At 56.3% G+C, this 19304-nt stretch overlaps 2 gene segments (V, D, J or C); both read right to left on the minus strand.

The window, feature by feature from the left end:
* Positions 1–813: 813 nt before the first annotated feature.
* LOC128946340 (Ig heavy chain V region 6.96-like) lies at positions 814–11109 on the minus strand. The segment is given in 4 exon segments: positions 814–831; positions 1955–2253; positions 4981–5056; positions 10978–11109. Coding segments are annotated over 4 exon segments (525 nt in total).
* A 4377-nt stretch (positions 11110–15486) lies between these two features.
* Positions 15487–15924, minus strand: LOC128946341 (Ig heavy chain V region 3-like). The segment is given in 1 exon segment: positions 15487–15924. A coding segment is annotated over 1 exon segment (438 nt).
* Between the last annotated feature and the right edge of the window lie 3380 nt (positions 15925–19304).

The following is a 19304-nucleotide window of genomic DNA, read 5'->3' on the forward strand; positions in this document are numbered from 1 at the left end:
TGGAATGGTGCTGCTGTTGCTTATGGTGACAATCTTCAGCATCGCCCCAAGGCCGCTGCCCGAGTTCCCAATATTTCCCAAATTACTTCTCCCAAATCCCAACCCTTGACCCCATTCTTGACCTTACTCCCCAGTTTCCACTATTGCTGTCCGAATTCCTGATGTTTCCACAGTTTTGCCCATTTCACCCAAATCTCCCCCAGCTCCCCAGGCCCTGATTGGCTGAGCTGGCACAGGCAGAAATGGGAACTCTTGGAGAGCAAGGCCTGAACTGGAGGCCAGGGGTTAAGGTTTGGGGCCAATGGTTGAGTTTTGGTGCAGGAGCAGGGGAGGGTTTGGGGTCAGTGCTGACCATTGTTGCAAACGGGGGAGATTTGGGACAAAGGGTCAAGGGCTGAGGTTTGGGGGACAATTTGAAGGGAGAATCTCAGTTTGGGGACAGGTGAGGACACAGAGATGGGGTGAATCCACCACGGCCATCGTCACTATAAGCAGCAGCACCAGCACCATGACCACTACCAGCACGTTTGGCACAGAAATAGGATCCGGAATCCTCGTCCTTGAGGTTGTTCATGGTCAGCGTCACCGAGCTCTGCCCATTGTCCCTGGAGATCGTGACCCGGCTGTTGACTGAATCCGCGTAGCCGGAGTTGCCACCATCGTTCCTGATCCATGCGAGCCACTCCAGCCCCTGCCCGGGTCTCTGTCGGATCCAGAACATGTCGTAGCTCCCGAAACTGAACCCGGACCCTCGGCAGAGGAGGCGCAGGGACCCCCCAGGAGTCTGGAGGTCCCCCCCGCATTCCAGCACGGTCACGGCCGCCCAGAGCCCTGCGGGACAGAGGGGAAATGGGGATGCGGCCAAAGCTCAACCCTTGACCCAAATCCTGACTCTGGGCCCGAAACTGGAACCTTTGGACCACCCCATCCTAGTTGTCCTGCTCCGGCTGCCCCTCTAAGGTGAGTCCCACCCCATTTTCCAGTTTGACACACCAACTTTGTGGCCCTCAGCCAATCAGGTTCCTCATTCCCATCTCCCCTTTTTCCCGCAGGACTCTGGGCGGCCGAGACCCTGCTGGAGTGCGGGGGGGACCTCCAGCCCCCCGGGGGGTCCCTGCGCCTCCTCTGCCAAGGGTCCGGGTTCGTTTTCGGTAGTTTTGGGATGGGCTGGCATTGCCAGAGACCCGGACAGGGGCTGGAAGCAGTAACCAGTATCAGCAGCTATGGCAGCGCCTACTATGCGGATTCGGTCAAGGGCCGGTTCAGGATCTCCAGGGACAATGGGCAGAGCTCGGTGACGCTGACCATGAACAACCTCAAGGACGAAGATTCCGGATCCTATTTCTGTGCCAAATCTTACAGCACTGGTAGCGCTGCTGCTGCTGTAGCTTATACTGACCATGCCAGTGGTGGCATCACCATTTCTGAGCCCCGCCTGTTCCCAAATCTCAGACCCATCCTCCAAATCTCAGCCCTTGACCCCATTCTTGACCCTTTGTCCCAGATCTCCCCCATTTCCAACACCACCAACCATGGAGCCACAACCCGCGAAGTGCTTCTGCCCCAAACCCAACTAAGTTGGCAGCAAACCTCGCCCGAATCTGCCCTAAATCCCCACTTTATGCTCCCTGCAGCAGCAGCCACTGACCGAATCCTCAACCTTTGTCCCCAAATAGGGACCTTGGGCCTCAAACCCCGACCTTCAGAGCAAAGTTTGGGGCACAAAGAGGAGATCAGGGGTCAGGAGTTGTGGTTTGGGGTCAGCGGGGGAGAATTGGGGCGGAGGCAGAGCAAGTTTGGGATCAATGGTCAATGGCTGGGTGTGGGCTGGGGGTTTGGGGGAAGGGTCTGGGCAATGGGGACAGGGAGGGGATAAGGGGATGGGGATGGGGACACCATGGGCATCGTCACTACGAGCAGCATGTTCAGGGTAATTATTAGCAGCACACTTGGCGCAGAAATAAACGGCGGAATCCTCGTCCTTGAGGTTGTTCATGGTCAGCGTCACCGAGCTCTGCCCCTTGTCCCTGGAGATCGTGACCCGGCCCTTGACCGATGGCGCGTAGATGGTGTTGGCACTATTGTAGTGGATTCCTGCGACGTATTCCAAAGCCTGCCCGGGTCTCTGGCGGATCCAGTACATTCCATAATCCCCGAAAATGAACCCGGACCCTCGGCAGAGGAGGCGCAGGGAACCCCCGGGGGGCTGGAGGTCCCCCCCGCACTTCAGCAGGGTCACGGTCCCCCAGAGCCCTGCGGGACAAAGGGGAGATGGGGATGAGAAACCTCATTACTCTAGAGCTTCAAAGTGGGCATGGCTGCAGGTAAAAGGGGCAGGACCCCCCTGGGAGGAGGAGGATGATGAACTCCAAGGGTCCCAGGAGGGGCCAAGTGTCAGGTTTTGGGTCGAGGGTTGAACTTTGGCCTAATCCCCATCTTCCCTTTGTCCCGCAGAGCTCCAGGCGGCCGTGACCCTGCTGGAGTGCGGGGGGGACCTCCAGCTCCCCGGGGGGTCCCTGACGTTGCAGTGCCGAGGGTCCAGGTTCGATGTCGGCGCCATCACCATGTTCTGGGTCCACCAGAAACCCGGGCAGGGGCTGGAGTGGGTTGGGAGCATCAGGAAGGAGGGCTGGAACTCCATGTACGCGCCTTCCGTGCAGGGCCAGTTCAGGATCTCCAGGGACAACGGGCAGAGCTCGGTGACGCTGACCATGAACAACCTCAAGGTCGAGGATTCCGGATCCTATTTCTGTGCCAGGGCTGCTGATGGTTATAGTGCTGCTGCTAATGGTGACGATACCCCTGATGGTCTCAAGCTCCTGCCGTTCATCCGACTCCCATCATTGAGTCCCCAGAGTTCTGCTTTTCATCCCAAACCTCACCCATTTACCAAGCCCTTGACCCTTTGTCCCCATTTGCACCAATGGTCAGCACTGACCCCAAACCCTCCCCTGCTCCTGTCCCAAAACAAATCCATTGGCCCCAAACCTTCTCCCCTGGCCTCCAGTTCAGGCCTCCTCCAATCAGGGGCCAGGAGCTGGGGGAGATTTGAGTGAAATGGGCAAAATTGGGGAAACATCAGGAATTCGGACAGCAATAGTGGAGACTGGGGAGTAAGTTAAAAATTGGGGTCAAGGGTTGGGATTTGGGAGAAGGATTTTGTGAAATTTTGGGAACTCGGGCTGCGGGCTTGGGGCGATGCTGAGGATTGTCACCATAAGAAACAGCAGCACCATTCCAACCACCATCACTGCATCTGGTACAGAAATAGGATCCTGAATCCTCGTCCTTGAGGTTGATCATGGTCAGCGTCACCGAGCTCTGCCCGTTGTCCCTGGAGATCGTGACCCGGCCCCTGAATGGCGTGTAGTAGGTGCTCTCATCGCTTTTGAACCCTCCGATGTGTTCCAGCACCTGCCCGGGTTTCTGGCGCATCCAGCCCATCCCAAATTGCCCAAAATCGAACCCAGACCCTCGGCAGAAGAGGGGCAGGGATCCCCTGGGGGGCTGGAGTTCCCCCCCGCACTCCAGCAGGGTCACAGCCGCTGCCCATCCCCAAACCTTCACTGGTTTGCCCCAAATTCCCTTTGTCTCGCCCCAAATCTCCAACAGAGATTTCCAGTATTGTAAAGTGCTTTAAACCCTGCAATGAGCCTCAATCCACCCATTCATTCATTGGACACCTCCACCTGACTTTTGGAACCCCTCATCCCCATCTCCCCTTTTTCCCGCAGGGCTCTGGGCGGCCGTGACCCTGCTGGAGTGCGGGGGGGACCTCCAGCCCCCCATGGGGGGTCCCTGCACCTCCTCTGCTGAGGGTCCGGGTTCAGTTTCGGCAATTTTGGAATGGCCTGGATCCGCCAGAGACCCAGGCAGGGGCTGCAGTGGGTCGGAACCATCAGCAGCAGTGGTGGCAGCACCATCTACGCGGATTCAGTCAAGGGCCGGTTCATGATGTCCAGGGACAATGGGCAGAGCTCGGTGACGCTGACCATGAACAACCTCAAGGACGAGGATTCCGGATCCTATTTCTGCGCCAAGGACACCGATGGTGACGGTGCTTATGCTGATGCTGGTTGGGGAAGATGAAACAGGAAAGCCTTATCAATGTGATTGGCTGGCAAAAGATTTTGAGAATATGGAAACCATCAGCGAGATTGAAAGGAAAGCAACCTTTGAGATCCCTCAGTTACTGAAAAACTGGAAAACAGTTGTTCAGCGTGGCCGGCTGAAGGTGATCCCATTTTGATGGAACAACACCCTGTGATTGCAGACAGCTCCAAGGGTCAGAGTAGACCCCACAGCTTGGCAGAAGGGCCCAAAGAGGGGATTTTAGGGTTTAAAATGTAATAGAGTATGGTAATGAAACGATTCTTATAGGCTGTATGTAAATGCTGTAGGGTTTGTATATTGGACCAGATTGGTTAGTGAGAATTAGAATATTCTACAGAGAAGATTAATTGTATTGTGGTGGGAACCTCACTCTCTTACCCTTTTATTCTCTTACAGTTTTATGTTCTTACCCTTTTACACTCTTACCATTTTATTCACTGACTTTTTCACTCTCTTACCCTTTCTATTCTGTCACCCTTCTACTCATTTACCTTTTTTACTCTCTTACTCTCTTACCCTCTCTCCCGCTCTCCCCTCTCTTCTCTCAGCCCTACTCCAGCTGTGCCTGGCAGCTCCCAGCAGGGCCCTACAGTTCGTCCTTTGCAATAAACCCCAAATTCCAGACCTGGCTGCAGAGATCTCTCGTGTCCATCCATCTGTCCCGACCGTCCTATGCCCTGATGCTCCTGCAGTGCTGGTTGGGGAATGGGGCCAAGCCCGGCACATCAATAGAAGCAACACCATAAGTACCATCAGGAGTATAAGCATATTTGGCACAGAAATAGGATCCAGAATCCTTGTCCTTGAGGTTGTTCATGGTCAGCGTCACCGACCTCTGCCCGTTGTCCCTGGAGATCGTGAACCGGCCCTTGACCGAATCCGCGTAGCTGGTGCTGCCAGTGGTGCTGATAGCTGCAATGAACTCCAGCACCTGCCCGGGTCTCTGGCGGATCCACGCCATCACAATAATCCCAAAATCGATCCCGGGCGATCGGCAGAGGAGGCGCAGGGACCCCCCGGGGGTCTGGAAGTCCCCCCCGCACTCCAGCAGGGTCACGGCCGCCTGGAGCCCTGCGCGACAAAGGGGAGATGGAGATGAGGAGCCGGACCCGGGCGTGGGCTGTGCTGGGGGTGACCAGATCCCAAAAGGGACCTGAACCCACCTGGGAGGGCCAGCAGGATCGGGAGGTGGAGAAAGTGCCACAATTTAAGCCCAACAACAGAATCTGCAGGCAGGAATCAACATTTGGGTGGATTTTTTCCCTCTTCCCCATCTGCCCTTTGTCCCGCAGGGCTCCGGGCGGCCGTGACCCTGCTGGAGTGCAGGGGGCACCTCCAGCCCCCGGGGGGTCCCTGCGCCTCCTCTGCCGAGGGTCCGGGATCAGTTTCTGCGGTTTTGGGATGAGCTGGTATCGACAGAGACCCGGGCAGGGGCTGCAATTCGTCGCAGGGTTCAACACTGGAGGAGGCATTGGCTACGCGGATTCAGTCCAGGGCCGGTTCAGGATCTCCAGGGACAACGGGCACAGCTCAGCGACGCTGACCATGAACAACCTCAAGGATGAGGATTCCGGACCCTATTTCTGTGCCAAAGCTGCTGCTGATGGTTGGGCTGCTCCTGATCGTTTTGATGCCACCCTTATCGCTGTGTCCCCCCTGTCCCCGTTCCTCAGACCCTTCCCCAATCCCCAGCCCCTGACCCCATTCCTGTCCCCGTGCCCCAACCCTGCCCTGACTCTGCCCCACATTCTCAGCTCCTGGCCCCACACCTCAGCTCGGGGCCCACTCGGGGCCATTTTGGCTCCTGAGCTCTCCTTGGCCATTCTGACCCTGCCCTTGTCCGATGGAAGGTTCCAGGTGACTCCACCCTTGGACCCCTCTGCTTCGCTCAACATGGAACCCTCGACTCGAGATCAATTTGAAAAATTTAATTTCCCCAAAATTTCCTGTGTTTTTTGTGTAAAAAAAAGGGGGTTTTCTCCAGAGAGAGGATTCTAGCCCAGCCCCAAGGAGCAGCCCCAGACACCGCGGCCGCTGAGGGAGCAGTGAAGCCCCAGGTGGGACCAAGGGAGGGAGGGAGGGAGGAGAAGACGCCGCTATTTTGGGGCTCCGCAGCCTCCCCCCACTTCCTCCCCGGCAGCTGCCGGGGCCTGGCCGGGGCAGGAAAGGAAACAGAAAGTTCCTGGTTTTGGTCATTGTGAACATCTGTGTTTGGCAGAGGGCAGATCAGCCTCTGGGCGCTGCGGCAGAGCACCGGCTGCACAAAAAGCTTTGTGTGCAAAGGGCCCTGGAGCGATCCCCGTTCCACACTGGGACGGAGGGGAAGGGCCAGAATGGGGAGAAATGGGGGAAACTGGAGGAAATTGGGAATTGGGGAAGTGACGGTGGAGTTTGGAGGAAATGGTCAATATTTTAGGAACACAGCTGGGATCTTGGGGAAGGATCTCTGGGACTGGAAATATTTGCTGACCATCATGGTCACTATCAGGATTGATGCCAAAACCAGCGTCAATAGCATTGCCAGCGTAACCATTGCAAAGTTTGACGCAGAAATAAACGGCGGAATCCTCGTCCTTGAGGTTGTTCATGGTCAGCATCACCAAGCTCTGCCCGTTGTCCCTGGAGATCCTGAACCGGCCCTTGAATGACGGCGCGTATCTGGGAGTGGCGCCATCACTGGTGACACTCGCCACAAACTCCAAACTCTGCCCGGGTCTCTGGCGCATCCAGCCCATCCCAAAATTCCCAAAATCTCCTCGGCAGAGGAGGCGCAGAGACCCCCCGGGGGGCTGGAGGTCTCCCCCGCACTCCAGCAGGGTCACGGCTGCCCGGAGCCCTGCGGGACAAAAGGGAGATGGGGATGGGAAACCTGATTGGTTGAGGACCTCTAAGTGGATTTTGCCAGTTGGAAAAGAGTCGGGACCCACTTTGGAGAAGGATGAGAAGATCCAGGGATCAGAATTTGGGGCCAATAATCAGAATTTTGGTCAAGGATTGAGCTTTGTCCATCCCAATCTCCCCTTTGTCTTTCAGGGCTCCGGGCGGCCGTGACCCTGCTGGAGTGCACGGGGGACCTCCAGCCCCCTGGGGGGCCCCTGTGCCTCCTCTGCCGAGGGTCCGGGTTCAGTTTTGGACAATTTGGGGTGGGCTGGATCCACCAGAGACCGGGGAAGTGTTTGGAGTTTGTGGCGAGTGTCACCGGTGATGGCGCCCCTCCCAGATACGCGCCGTCAGTTCTGGGCCGGGTCATGATCTCCAGGGCAGAGCTCGGTGACGCTGATCATGAACAACCTCAAGGACGAGGATTCTGGATCCTATTTCTGCGGGAAATCTGCTTATAACAATTGGAGTACTGGTGCTGGTGTGGATGGTTTTGGTCTGGACCCTGTGGCTGTGTCCCAACCGGTCCACAAATCCCAGACCCTTCCCTGAAACCCAAACACTTTTGCCCATTCCTGACTCTGTCCCAACCCTAGAGGGGTTCTTCCCCAAATTCTCCATACCTTGCAAGGAAGTTGACCCAAGTCTTAACCTTGGCCTTAAATCTCCACTTTTAATTCAAAGTTTGGGGCACAAAGAGGAGATTTGGGCTCAGGAGCTGTGGTTTGGGGTCAGCGGGTGAGAATTGGGGCCGAGGCAGAGCAAGGTTGGGATCAATGTTCAAGGGCTGGGTGTGGGCTGGGGGTTTGAGGGAAGGGTCTGGGCAACGGGGACAGGGGGGGGACACGGGGATGGGGGGCACAGTAAAATCAATAAACAACATCAGCAGGATCATACCAAACATCAACAGATTTGGCACAAAAATAGGATCCGGAATCCTCGTCCTTGAGGTTGTTCATGGTCAGCGTCACCGAGCTCTGCCCATTGTCCCTGGAGATCGTGACCCGGCCCTTGACTGAGGGTGCGTAGCCGGTGCTGGAACCATCTTTCTTAATCCCCCCGAGCCACTCCGTCACCTGCCTGGCTGTCTGGTGGACCCACTGCATCCCAAAATTCCCAAAACTGAACCCGGACCCTCGGCAAAGGAGGCGCAGGGACCCCCCGGGGGGCTGGAGGTTCCCCCCGCACTCCAGCAGGGTCACGGCATCTGACTCCATGAGTCAGAATGCTGAACAATTGCTCAATTAAATCTCTACTATCTTACATTAATAATATATTTTATTACATTAATACAATATTATATCTCATTATTACTATATTACATCTCATTAATAATATATCTCATTAATATTATATTTTATCTGATTAATTCTATATTATAACTCATTAATACTATATTATATCTCGTTAATACTGTATTACATCTCTTTAATACTATATTACATCTCGTTAATGGTATATTACATCTCATTAATACTATATTATATCTCATTAATTCTATATTATATCCCATTAATACTATATTACATCTCATTAATGCTATATTATATCTCATTATTCTATATAGCATCTCATAAATACTATATTATATCTCATTAATACTATATTATATCTCATTAATGCTCTATTACATCTATACTAAAGATATACTGAAGATTTCCGTACAAAAGACACGAAAAAATCCTAAAGAATCCCCGTGAGAGTCTGACAGGTCCAGGTAATGGCTTCGAGCCCATTGGCCAAGGAAACAAAACAATCTCCAGCAGAACCCAAATGACGAATCCCTGGAGGGGAACAATCCCCCGACACTTTCCACACGCGTAGAAACAGCAGGAGCAGAGAGGAGAGATGGGAATTGTTTCATCTTCATCTTCTCTCTGTGCTGCTCCAGGAAAAATCCTGTGACAGAAAGAGAGAGACAGAGAGAGAGAGGGAGAGAGAGAGAGACAGAGAGAAAGAGGGAATGGTGTCTGACTCTGTGCTGGGAATGAGAATGGCACAGCTGGGCCTGGTGCCCATCTCCCCTTTGTCCCGCAGGACTCCGGGCGGCCGTGACCCTGCTGGAGTGCGGGGGGGACCTCCAGCCCCCCGGGGGGTCTCTGCGCCTCCTCTGCCGAGGGTCCGGGTTTGATTTTGGCAGTTTTGGGATGGGCTGGTATCGGCAGAGGCCCGGGCAGGGGCTGGAGCCAGTCGCAAGTATCAGCAGCAGTGGCAGTTCCTACTACGCGCCATCAGTCAAGGGCCGGTTCAGGATCTCCAGGGACAACGGGCAGAGCTCGGTGACGCTGACCATGAACAACCTCAAGGACGAGGATTCCGGATCCTATTTCTGTGCCAAGGATGCTGATGGTTACGGTGCTGCTCCTAATGCTGGTTGGGGATGGGGCCATGGTCGGCACTCTCAATATAACCGGCAGCATAAGCGCCCTTGGTACCAGGAGATTTCCCGCATAAACAGGATCCGGAGGGCCCAGGAGCGGAGATTTGGGGCTAGGAGGTGAGATTTGGGGCCACAGCAGGGCAGGGTTTGGACGCAGTCTCAGGAGTGGAGTCAGGGTTTGGAGGGAATGATCTGGGGCACAGGGACAGGAACAGGGCCAAGAACAACATCACCAACATCAGCATCAGAAGCAGCACAACAACTGTAAACACCCTTGGTGCAGAAATAGGATCCGGAATCCTCGTCCTTGAGGTTGTTCATGGTCAGCGTCACCGAGCTCTGCCCGTTGTCCCTGGAGATCCTGAACCGGCCCTGCACCGATGGAGCGTAGCCAATGCTGGAACCGTTGTTGCTGATCCCTGCCACGAATTCCAGCCCCTTCCCAGATCTTTGACGCATCCAGCCCATGTTAAAACTCCCGAAATCAAACCCGGACCCTCGGCACAGAAACGTCGGGGACCCCCCCGGGGGGCTGGAGGTCCCCCCCGCACTCCAGCAGGGTCACGGCCGCCCGGAGCCTTGCGGGACAAAGGGGAGTTGGGGATGAGGCCAAACCTCAACCCTTGAACCAAATCCTGAGTCTTGGCCCTAAATTGGGACCCTTGGAGTTCATCATCCTCCTCCCAGGTGGGTCCCGACCCTTTTCCAAACTGGCCACACCCACTTTGAGGCCTTCGACCAATCAGGTTTCCCATCCCCATCTCCCCTTTGTCCCGCAGGGCTCCGGGCGGCCGTGACCCTGCTGGAGTGCGGGGGGGACCTCCAGCCCCCCATGGGGTCCCTGCGCCTCCTCTGCCGAGGGTCCGGGTACAGTTTTGGGAATTTTGGGATGCAGTGGGTCCACCAGAGACCCGGGCAGGGGCTGGAGTGGCTCGGGGGGATAAAGAAAGATGGTTCCAGCACCGGCTACGCACCCTCAGTCAAGGGCCGGGTCACGATCTCCAGGGACAATGGGCAGAGCTCGGTGACGCTGACCATGAACAACCTCAAGGACGAGGATTCTGCCACCTATTTCTGTGCCAAATCTGTTAATGTTTGGTATGATCCTGCTGGTGTTGTTTATAGATTTTACTGTGCCCCCCATCCCCGTGTTCTCCCCTGTCCCCATTACCCAGACCCTTCCCCCAAACCCCCAGCCCACACCCAGCCCTTGGCCATTGATCTCCACCTTGCTCTGCCTCAGGCCAATTCTCACCCGCTGACCCCAAACCACAACTCCTGACCCCAAATCTCCTCTTTGTGCCCCAAAACGTTGAATTAAAAGTGGAGATTTAAGGCCAAGGTTAAGACTTGGGTCAACTTTCTTGCCAGGTACGGAGAATTTGGCGAAGAACCACTTTAGGGTTGGGACAGAGCCAGGAATGGGCAAAAGTGTTTGGGTTTTAGGGAAGGGTCTTGGATTTGGGAGCGAGTCAGGACATGGCCACAGGGTCCGGACCAAAACCATCCACACCAGCACCAGTACCCCAATTGTTATAAGCAGATTTCCCACAGAAATAGGATCTGGAATCTTCGTCCTTGAGGTTGGTCATGGTCAGCGTCACCAAGCTCTGCCCGTTGTCCCGGGACATCATGACCCGGCCCTTGGCCGATGGTGAGTCCCAGGCGCTGCCACCAGTGTTGATCCATGCGAGCCACTCCAGCCCCTGCCCGGGTCTCTGGCGCATGCAGTACATGTCGTAGCTCCTGAAACTGAACCCGGACCCTCGGCAGAAGAGGCACAGGGATCCCCTGGGGGGCTGCAGGTCCCCCCTGCACTCCAGCAGGGTCACGGCCACCCGGAACTCTGCGGGACAAAGGGGAGATGGGGATGAGGCCAAAGCTCAACCCTTGAAGAAAATCCTGACTCTTGGCCCCAAATTCTGACCCCTGGACATTCTCATCCTTCTACAAAGTGGGTCCCAACTCTTTTCCAACTGGCCACACCCACTCCATGTCCACAGCCAATCATGTTTCTCATCCCCATCTCCCCTTTGTCCCGCAGGACTCCGGGTGGCCGGTGACCCTGCTGGAGTGCGGGGGGAACCTCCAGCCCCCAGGGGGGTCCCTGCGCCTCCTCTGCCAAAGGGCCGGGTTCGATTTTGGGAGTTTTTCCATGCAATGGGCCCAACAGAGACCCGGGAAAGGGCTGCAGTGGGTCGCGGGGATCAGGAATGATGGTGGGGACACTGCCTACGCGGATTCAGTCAAGGGCCGGTTCACGATCTCCAGGGACAACGGGCAGAGCTCGGTGGTGCTGACCATGAACAACCTCAAGGACAAGGATTCCAGATCCTATTTCTTTGCCAAATCTGCTGCTGCTGGCAATTGGGGCGATGCTGCTGCATATGCTGAAGACACCAGTTGTGGATCCACCCCCGTCCCCATGTCCCCCCCGTCTCGGGTCCCCAGACCCTTCCCCCAAACCTCACCCATTGACCCTTGGTCCCAAATCTCCCCAATTTGCACCAATGGTCAGCACTGACCCCAAACCCTGCCCTGCTCCTGCCCCAAAACTCAACCATGGGCCCCTAATCTTAACCCCTGGCCTCCAGTTCAGGCCTGCTCCAACCAGGTCCAGGGAGCTGGCGGAGAATTGGGTTGAATTGGCAAAACTGGAGGAAAGTTGGAAATTGGGGCAAAGGTGGTGGACACTGGGGGAGAAGGTCAAGAATGGGGTCAAGGGTTGGGATTTTGGACAGGATTTGGGGATTTTGGGAGATTTGGGGAGACAGGGATAGGGGTTTGGGGCCACCACCAGCGTCGTCGCCATGTCCAGAGCTCCCAGAGAGGATTCCAGCCCAGCCCCAAGGACCAGCCCCAGACACCAAGGCCGCTGAGGGAGAAGTGAAGCCCCAGGTAGGAGCGTTGGGGGGAGGGAGGGACGAGAAGACGCCGCGATTTTGGGGCTCCGCAGCCTCCCCCCACTTCCTCGCTGGCAGCTGCCGGGGCCCGGCCGGGGCAGGAAAGGAAACAGAAAGTTCCTGGTTTTGGTCGTTGTGAACATCTGTGTTTGGCAGAGGGTAGCTCAGCCTCGGGGCGCTGCGGCAGAGCGCCGGCTGCACAAAAAGCTTTGTGTGCAAAGGGCCCTGGAACGATTCCCGTTCCGCACTGGGACGGAGGGGAAGGGCCAGACTGGGGAGAAATGGGCAAAATTGGGGGAAAACGGGGAGTTGGGTCTTCAGGGGCAGAGTTTGGGGGAAAATGGTGAAGTTTTGAGGAGAAGGGCGGGGATTTGCAGGAAGGATCTCTGGGATGGGAGACGTTTGATGACCGTCATGGTCACTGCCATGATTGATGCCGAAACCAGCTTCAAAAGCATTGCCAGCATAACCATTGCAAAGTTTAACGCGGAAATAAACTGCGGAATCCTCGTCCTTGAGGTTGCTCATGGTCAGTGTCAGCAAGCTCTGACCGTTGTCCCTGGAGATCCTGAACAGACCCTGCATCGACGGCACGTATCTGGGAGTGGCAGCATCACTGGTGATACTCGCCACAAACTCCAGCCCCTGCCCGGGTCTCTGCTTCATCCAGCCCATCCCAAAACTCCCGAAACTGAACCCGGACCCTCGGCAGAGGAGGCGCAGGGACCCCCTGGGGGGCTGGAGGTGCCCCCTGGACTCCAGCAGGGTCACGGCCGCCCGGAGCCCATCCCCAAACCTTCACCAATTTCTCTCATAACTCCCCTTGTTTGGTCCAAAAACCCTACCAGAGTTTTCCATATCTCAACATGCCTTAAAACTGCAATTAACACCAATCCATTCTTTAATTACTTAGACACCTCATCCTGAGCATTCTGCATTGATTACACAGTTAATACACTGTTAACGACCCCCAATTTGCCCCGGGACCCAAACTCGGGCACATCCTGGCCACACCCACGAGCTACCTCCGGCTCCTGGCCCTGCTGATCCTGCTGCCCCTCCCAGGTGAGCCCCACACCTTTTTTCCAAAAACCACGCCGCTTCTCCCCTGCTTGCTCAATCAGGCTCCTCATCCCCATCTCCCCTTTGTCCTGCAGCGCTCCAGGCAGCCGTGACCATTCTGGAGTGCGGGGGGGAACCTCCAGCCCCCCGGGGGGTCCCTGCGCCTCCTCTGCCGAGGGTCCGGGTTCAGTTTTGGCAGTTTTGGGATGGGCTGGTATCGACAGAGACCCGGGCAGGGGCTGGAATTCATTGCACAGATCAGCCAAGGTGGCAGTACCGACTACGCGGATTCGGTGCAGGGCCGGTTCAGGATCTCCAGGGACAACGGGCAGAGCTCGGTGATGCTAGCCATGAACAACCTCAAGGATGAGGATTCCGCTGTTTATTTCTGTGCCAGACGTTTCGATGGTGATGCTGGTAACACTGCTGATGGTTTTGGCAACAGTTCCTGCAGTGGCACCCCCCATGATGGTCACCAAAAGTCTGCATTCCCCAGTGATCCTTCCCCAAAATCCCAGTCCTGTTCCTCAAATCTCAGCCATTTCCCCCCAAAACTCTGCCCCTGCTGCCCCAACTCTGGACTTTCCCCCAATTTTGCCCATTTCACCCAAATCTTTGCCATCTCAACAGGCCCTGATTGGCTGAGCCGGCACAGGCAGGAATGGAAATTCTTGGAGAGCAAGGCCTGACCTGGATCCCAGGCTTGAAGGTTTAGGGCCAATGGTTGAGATGTGGGGAAGGAGCAGAAGAGGTTTGGGGTAAGTGCTGACCATTGGGGCAAATGGGGGAGATTTGGGACAAAGGGAAAAGGGCTGAGGTTTGGGGGGGAACAGTCTGGGATTGCGGAGAGAGGGGCTCAGACAGGGGTGGTGCCACCACCGACACGGTCAATATAAGCAGCAGCAGGGTTACCCGCACCACTAAAACACACCGCATTTGCACAGAAATAGGATCCGGAATCCTCGTCCTTGAGGTTGTTCATGGTCAGCGTCACCGAGCTCTGCCCGTTGTCCCTGGATATCCTCAACCGGCCCTTGACTGACGGCGCGTAGTCGGTGTAGGAAACAGCACCGCTGCTGATTCCCGCGTGCCATTCCAGCCCCTGCCCGGGTCTCTGGCAGATCCAGTGCATGGCATAACCACCAAAACTGAACCCGGACCCTCGGCAGAGGAGGTGCAGGGACCCCCCGGGGGGCTGGAGGTCCCCCCCGTATTCCAGCAGGGTCACGGCTGCCCTGAGCCCTGTGGGACAAAGGGGAGATGGGGATGAGGCCAAAGCTCAACTCCTGACCCAAATCCTGATTCTGGGCCCCAAATTGGGACCCTTGGCGTTCATCATCCTCCTCCGAGGTGGGTCCCGTCCCTTTTTCCAGCTGACACTGCCACCCATTCATGCCCACAGCAAATCAGGTTCCTCATCCCCATCTCCCTTCTGTCCCACAGGGCTCCGGGCGGCCGTGACCCTGCTGGAGTGCGGGGGGCACCTCCAGACCCCTGGGGGGTCCCTGAACTTGCTGTGCCGCACCTCTGGCTTCGATTTCAAAAAATCTGCAATGTTCTGGATGTGCCAGAGACCCGGGCTGGGGCTGGAATACGTGCGGGGATCAACGGTGATGATTCCACCCCCAGATACGTGCCGTCGGTCAAGGGCCACTTCAGGATCTCCAGGGACAATGGGCAGAGCTCGGTGACACTGACCATGAACAACCTCAAGGACGAGGATTCCGGATCCTATTGCTGTGCCAAAAACGCCTATGATGGTTGGGGTTGAGAGGCTCATGCTGCTGGTTCTAATTTTGGTCCTGTCTCCATCCCCGTTCACCAGGTCCTTCCCTCCTGCCCTTCACCCCATTGTTGATGCCCACAGACCCAAATCTGGACCATTTTTTCCAAATCTTGACCATTTGCACCGAGGGTTGAGAGCCTTGGTTGAGCCTTGGAGCCAAGAGCTGAGGTGTGGCGCCAATAGCTGAGATTTGGGGTAGAGCCAGCTGAGTTTGGAGCCAATAGTCACAAGTGAACCCCGCTGAGATCTGGGGCACAAAGGGTAGGGTTTTGGGGATGAACCTATGAGAATTATTTCAAATTCATAAAGCCCCATGGAAATGTGTGAGGTGAGACAATGATTGGGGAGATTGGGAAAAACAGTCAAGATTTGTGGCCAACACTAAAGATTTGGAGGTAGAATGTGGGGTTTTGGGATGTTTGTGGGCACAGTATCGAGGAGGGGCCACCACTGGCATCGTCATCATAACCAGCAGATATATTATGACCACAACCACTGCTGTAACATTCGGTGCAAAAATAGGATCCGGAATCCTCTTCCTTGAGGTTGTTCATGGTCAGCGTCACCGAGCTCTGCCCGTTGTCCCTGGAGATCATGAACCGGCCCTTGACTGAATCCGCGTAGCCGGAGTTTCCACCATCGTTCCTGATCCACGCGAGCCACTCCAGCCCCTGCCCGGGTCTCTGGCGCACCCAGAACATGTCGTAGCTCCCGAAACTGAACCCGGACCCTCGGCAGAGGAGGCGCAGGGATCCCCCGGGGGGCTGGAGGTCCCCCCCCCTGCACTCCAGCAGGGTCATGGCCGCCCAGAGCCCCGCGGGACAAAGGGGAGAGGATGGAAATCAAAAGTCTGATTGGTCAAGGACCTCCAAGTGGGTGTGGCCAGCTGGACAAATGGGTAGAATTCTCCAGGGGGGAGGATGATGAACTCCAAGGGTCCCAATTTAGGTCCAAGAGTCAGGATTTGGGTCAATGTTTGAGCTTTGGCCTCATCCCCTTTGTCCCGCAGGGCTCCGGGCGGCCCTGACATTGCTGGAGTGCGGGGGGAACCTCCAGCCCCCCGGGGGGTCCTTGCGCCTCCTCTGCCGGGGGGCTGGGTTCAGTTTCGGCAGTTTTGGGATGGGCTGGGTGCGCCAGAGACCCGGGCAGACACTGGAATACATTGCAGCTATCACCAACAGTGGCAGGACATGGCACGCGCCATCGGTGCAGAGTTGGTTCACAATCTCCAGGGACAACGGGCAGAGCTCAGTGAGGCTGACCATGAACAACCTCAAGGACGAGGATTCCGGATCCTATTTCTGTACCAAATGTTACAGCACTGGCTGTGGTAATGCTGCTTATGCCTATGGTTTTGATGCTGGTTAGGGCCTCAAGCCCTTTCTTCTGTGTTCCCACAAATCACAGTATTCTCTGATCCTTAACCAAAATCCCGGCTCTTTTTCTCACATCTCAGCCATTTTCCGCCAAACACCACCATCACTTTCCCAATTTCAGATTTCCCTAAATTTTGCCCATTTCTCCCCAGTCTGGCCCTTCCCCTCCGTCCCAGTGTGGCATGGGGATCGCTCCAGGGCCCTTTGCACACAAAGCTTTTTGTGCAGCCAGCGCTCAGCCGCAGTGCCCAGAGGCTGAGCTGCCCTCTGCCAAACACAGATGTGCACCATGACCAAAACCAGGATCTGTTTCCTTTCCTGCCCCGGCCGGGCCCCGGCAGCGGCCACGGAAGAAGTGGGGGGAGGCTGCGGAGCCCCAATATAGCGGCGTCTTCTCCTCCCTCGCTCCCTTCCTCGCTCCCACCTGGGGCTTCACTTCTCCCTCAGCGGCCTCGGTGTCTGGGGCTGCTCCTTGGGGCTGGGCTGGAATCCTCTCAGCAAACTCTGGAGAAAAAACCCTTTTTTTTTCCCAAATATGCCTGAAATTTTGATGAGATGAAATTGCTGAAATTGATCTCGAGCCAAGGGCTCCTTGCTGAGAGAAGCAGATGGGTCCAAGGGTGGAGTCACCTGGAACGTTACATCGGTCAAGGGCCGGGTCAGCACGGCCAGGGACAGCGGGCTGAGCTCGGTGACGCTGGCCATGTGTGACCACAGGGGAGAGGTCTGGGGACAGCTGAGGACACAAATATGTGGACAGGGCCAAAAGCAGTGGCAATATCAGCATTGCCACCAGAAATACGCTTGGCACAGAAATTGGATCCGGAATCCTCGTCCTTGAGGCTGTTCATGGTCAGCGTCACCGAGCTCTGCCCGTTCTCCCTGGAGATTGTGGACCGGCCCTGCACCGATGGCGCGTACCAGGTGCTGTCACTGTTGCTGATAGCTGCGATGTATTCCAGTGTCTGTCTGGGTCTTTGGCGCACCCAGCCCATCCCAAAACTTTGGAAACTGAACCCGGACCCTCGGCAGAGAAGTCACAGGGACCCCCTGGGGGGCTGGAGTTCCCCCCCCGCACTCCAGCAGGGTCACGGCCGCCCGGAGCCCTGCGGGACAAAGGGGAGATGGGGATGGGAAACCTGATTGGTCCAGAAGGGGAAAAGGGGAGTCACTTCCAGGAAAAAGAGGCAGGGCCACCTGGGAGGGGCAGCAGGAGCAGCAGGGCCAGGAGCCAGAGGGAGCTCGAGGCCAAAGCCAGGATGTGCCCGGGTTGGGATCCCAGGGGGAATTGGGTGTCGTTCACAGTGTATTAACTGTGCAATCAATGCAGAATGCTCAGGATGAGGTGTCTAAGTAATTAAAGAATGGATTGGGGTTAATTGCAGGTTTTGAGGCATGTTGAGATATGGAAAACTCTGGTGGGGTTTTGGGACCAAACAAGGGGAGTTATGGGAGAAATTGGTGAAGGTTTGGGGATGGGCTCCGGGCGGCGGTGACCCTGCTGGAGTGCGGGGGGGGCCTCCAGCCACCCGGGGGGTCCCTGCGCCTCCTCTGCTGAGGGTCCGGGTTCAATTTTGGCAGTTTTGGGTTAGGCTGGATGCGCCAGAGACGCAGGCAGGGGCTGGAATGGATCGCAGCCATCTGGAGCAATGGTGCCACCTACTACGCGCCGTCGGTGCAGGGTCGGTTCAGGATCTCCAGGGACAACAGGCAGAGCTTGGTGACGCAGACCATGAACAACCTCAAGGACGAGGATTCCAGATCATATTTCTGTGCCAAGGATGCTGATGGTTATGGTGCTGCTCCTAATGCTGGTTGGGGATGGGGTGACTTTCACCGTCAGTATAACCAGCACCATAATTATAGTAACCAGGAGCAGATCTGGCGCAGAAATAGGATCTGGTATCCTCGTCCTTGAGGTTGGTCATGGTCAGGGACATGGAGCTCTGCCCATTGTCCTGGGAGATTGTGAACCGGCCTTGCACCGACGGCGCGTAGAAGGTGTAACCCCCACTGCCGTTGTAGATGCTGGCTATGAATTCCAGCCCCTGCCCAGGTCTCTGATGCATCCAGAACAGGTCAAATTTGTCAAAATCGAACCCAGACCCCAGGCAGAGGAGGATCAGGGACCCCCCGGGGGGCTGGAGGTCCCCCCCGAACTCCAGCAGGGTCACGGCCGCCCGGAGCCTGCGGAAAAGAGTGGAGATGGGTATGAGGCCAAAGCTCAACCCTTGACCCAAATCCTGACTCTTGGCCCTAAACTGGGACCCTTGAATTTCATCATCCTCCTCCCAGGTGGGTCCTGCCCCTTCTTCCAGCTGGCCTTGCCCACTAGGAGGCCTTCGACCAATCAGGTTTCTCATCCCCATCTCCCCTTTTTCCCGCAGGGCTCCGGGCGGCCGTGACCCTGCTAGAGTGCGGGGGGGACCTCCAGCCCCCCAGGGGGTCCCTGCACCTCCTCTGCCGAGGGTCCAGGTTCGATTTCGGGACTTTCTCCATGTTCTGGATCCACCAGAGACCCGGGCAGGCTTTGGAATACTTCGCAAGCATCTACTACAATGGTGCCAACACCTACGACGCGCCATCGGTCAAGGGCCGGTTCACGATCTCCAGGGACAACGGGCAGAGCTCGGTGACGCTGACCATGAACAACCTCAAGGACGAGGATTACGCCGTTTATTTCTGCGCCAAACGTAGCAGTAATGGTTATGGTTCTGCTGGTCCTGCTCGTATTGACAATTCCTGCCGTGGCCCCAGCCCCATTTCAGTCCCAAGTGCCCACAAATCCCCAGAGATCCTGCCCC

The sequence above is a fragment of the Melozone crissalis genome, unplaced genomic scaffold, assembly GCF_028551555.1.
Source record: "Melozone crissalis strain CALT ecotype California unplaced genomic scaffold, PUWL_Pcris_2 ptg000079l_1, whole genome shotgun sequence".
Taxonomy (NCBI): domain Eukaryota; kingdom Metazoa; phylum Chordata; class Aves; order Passeriformes; family Passerellidae; genus Melozone; species Melozone crissalis.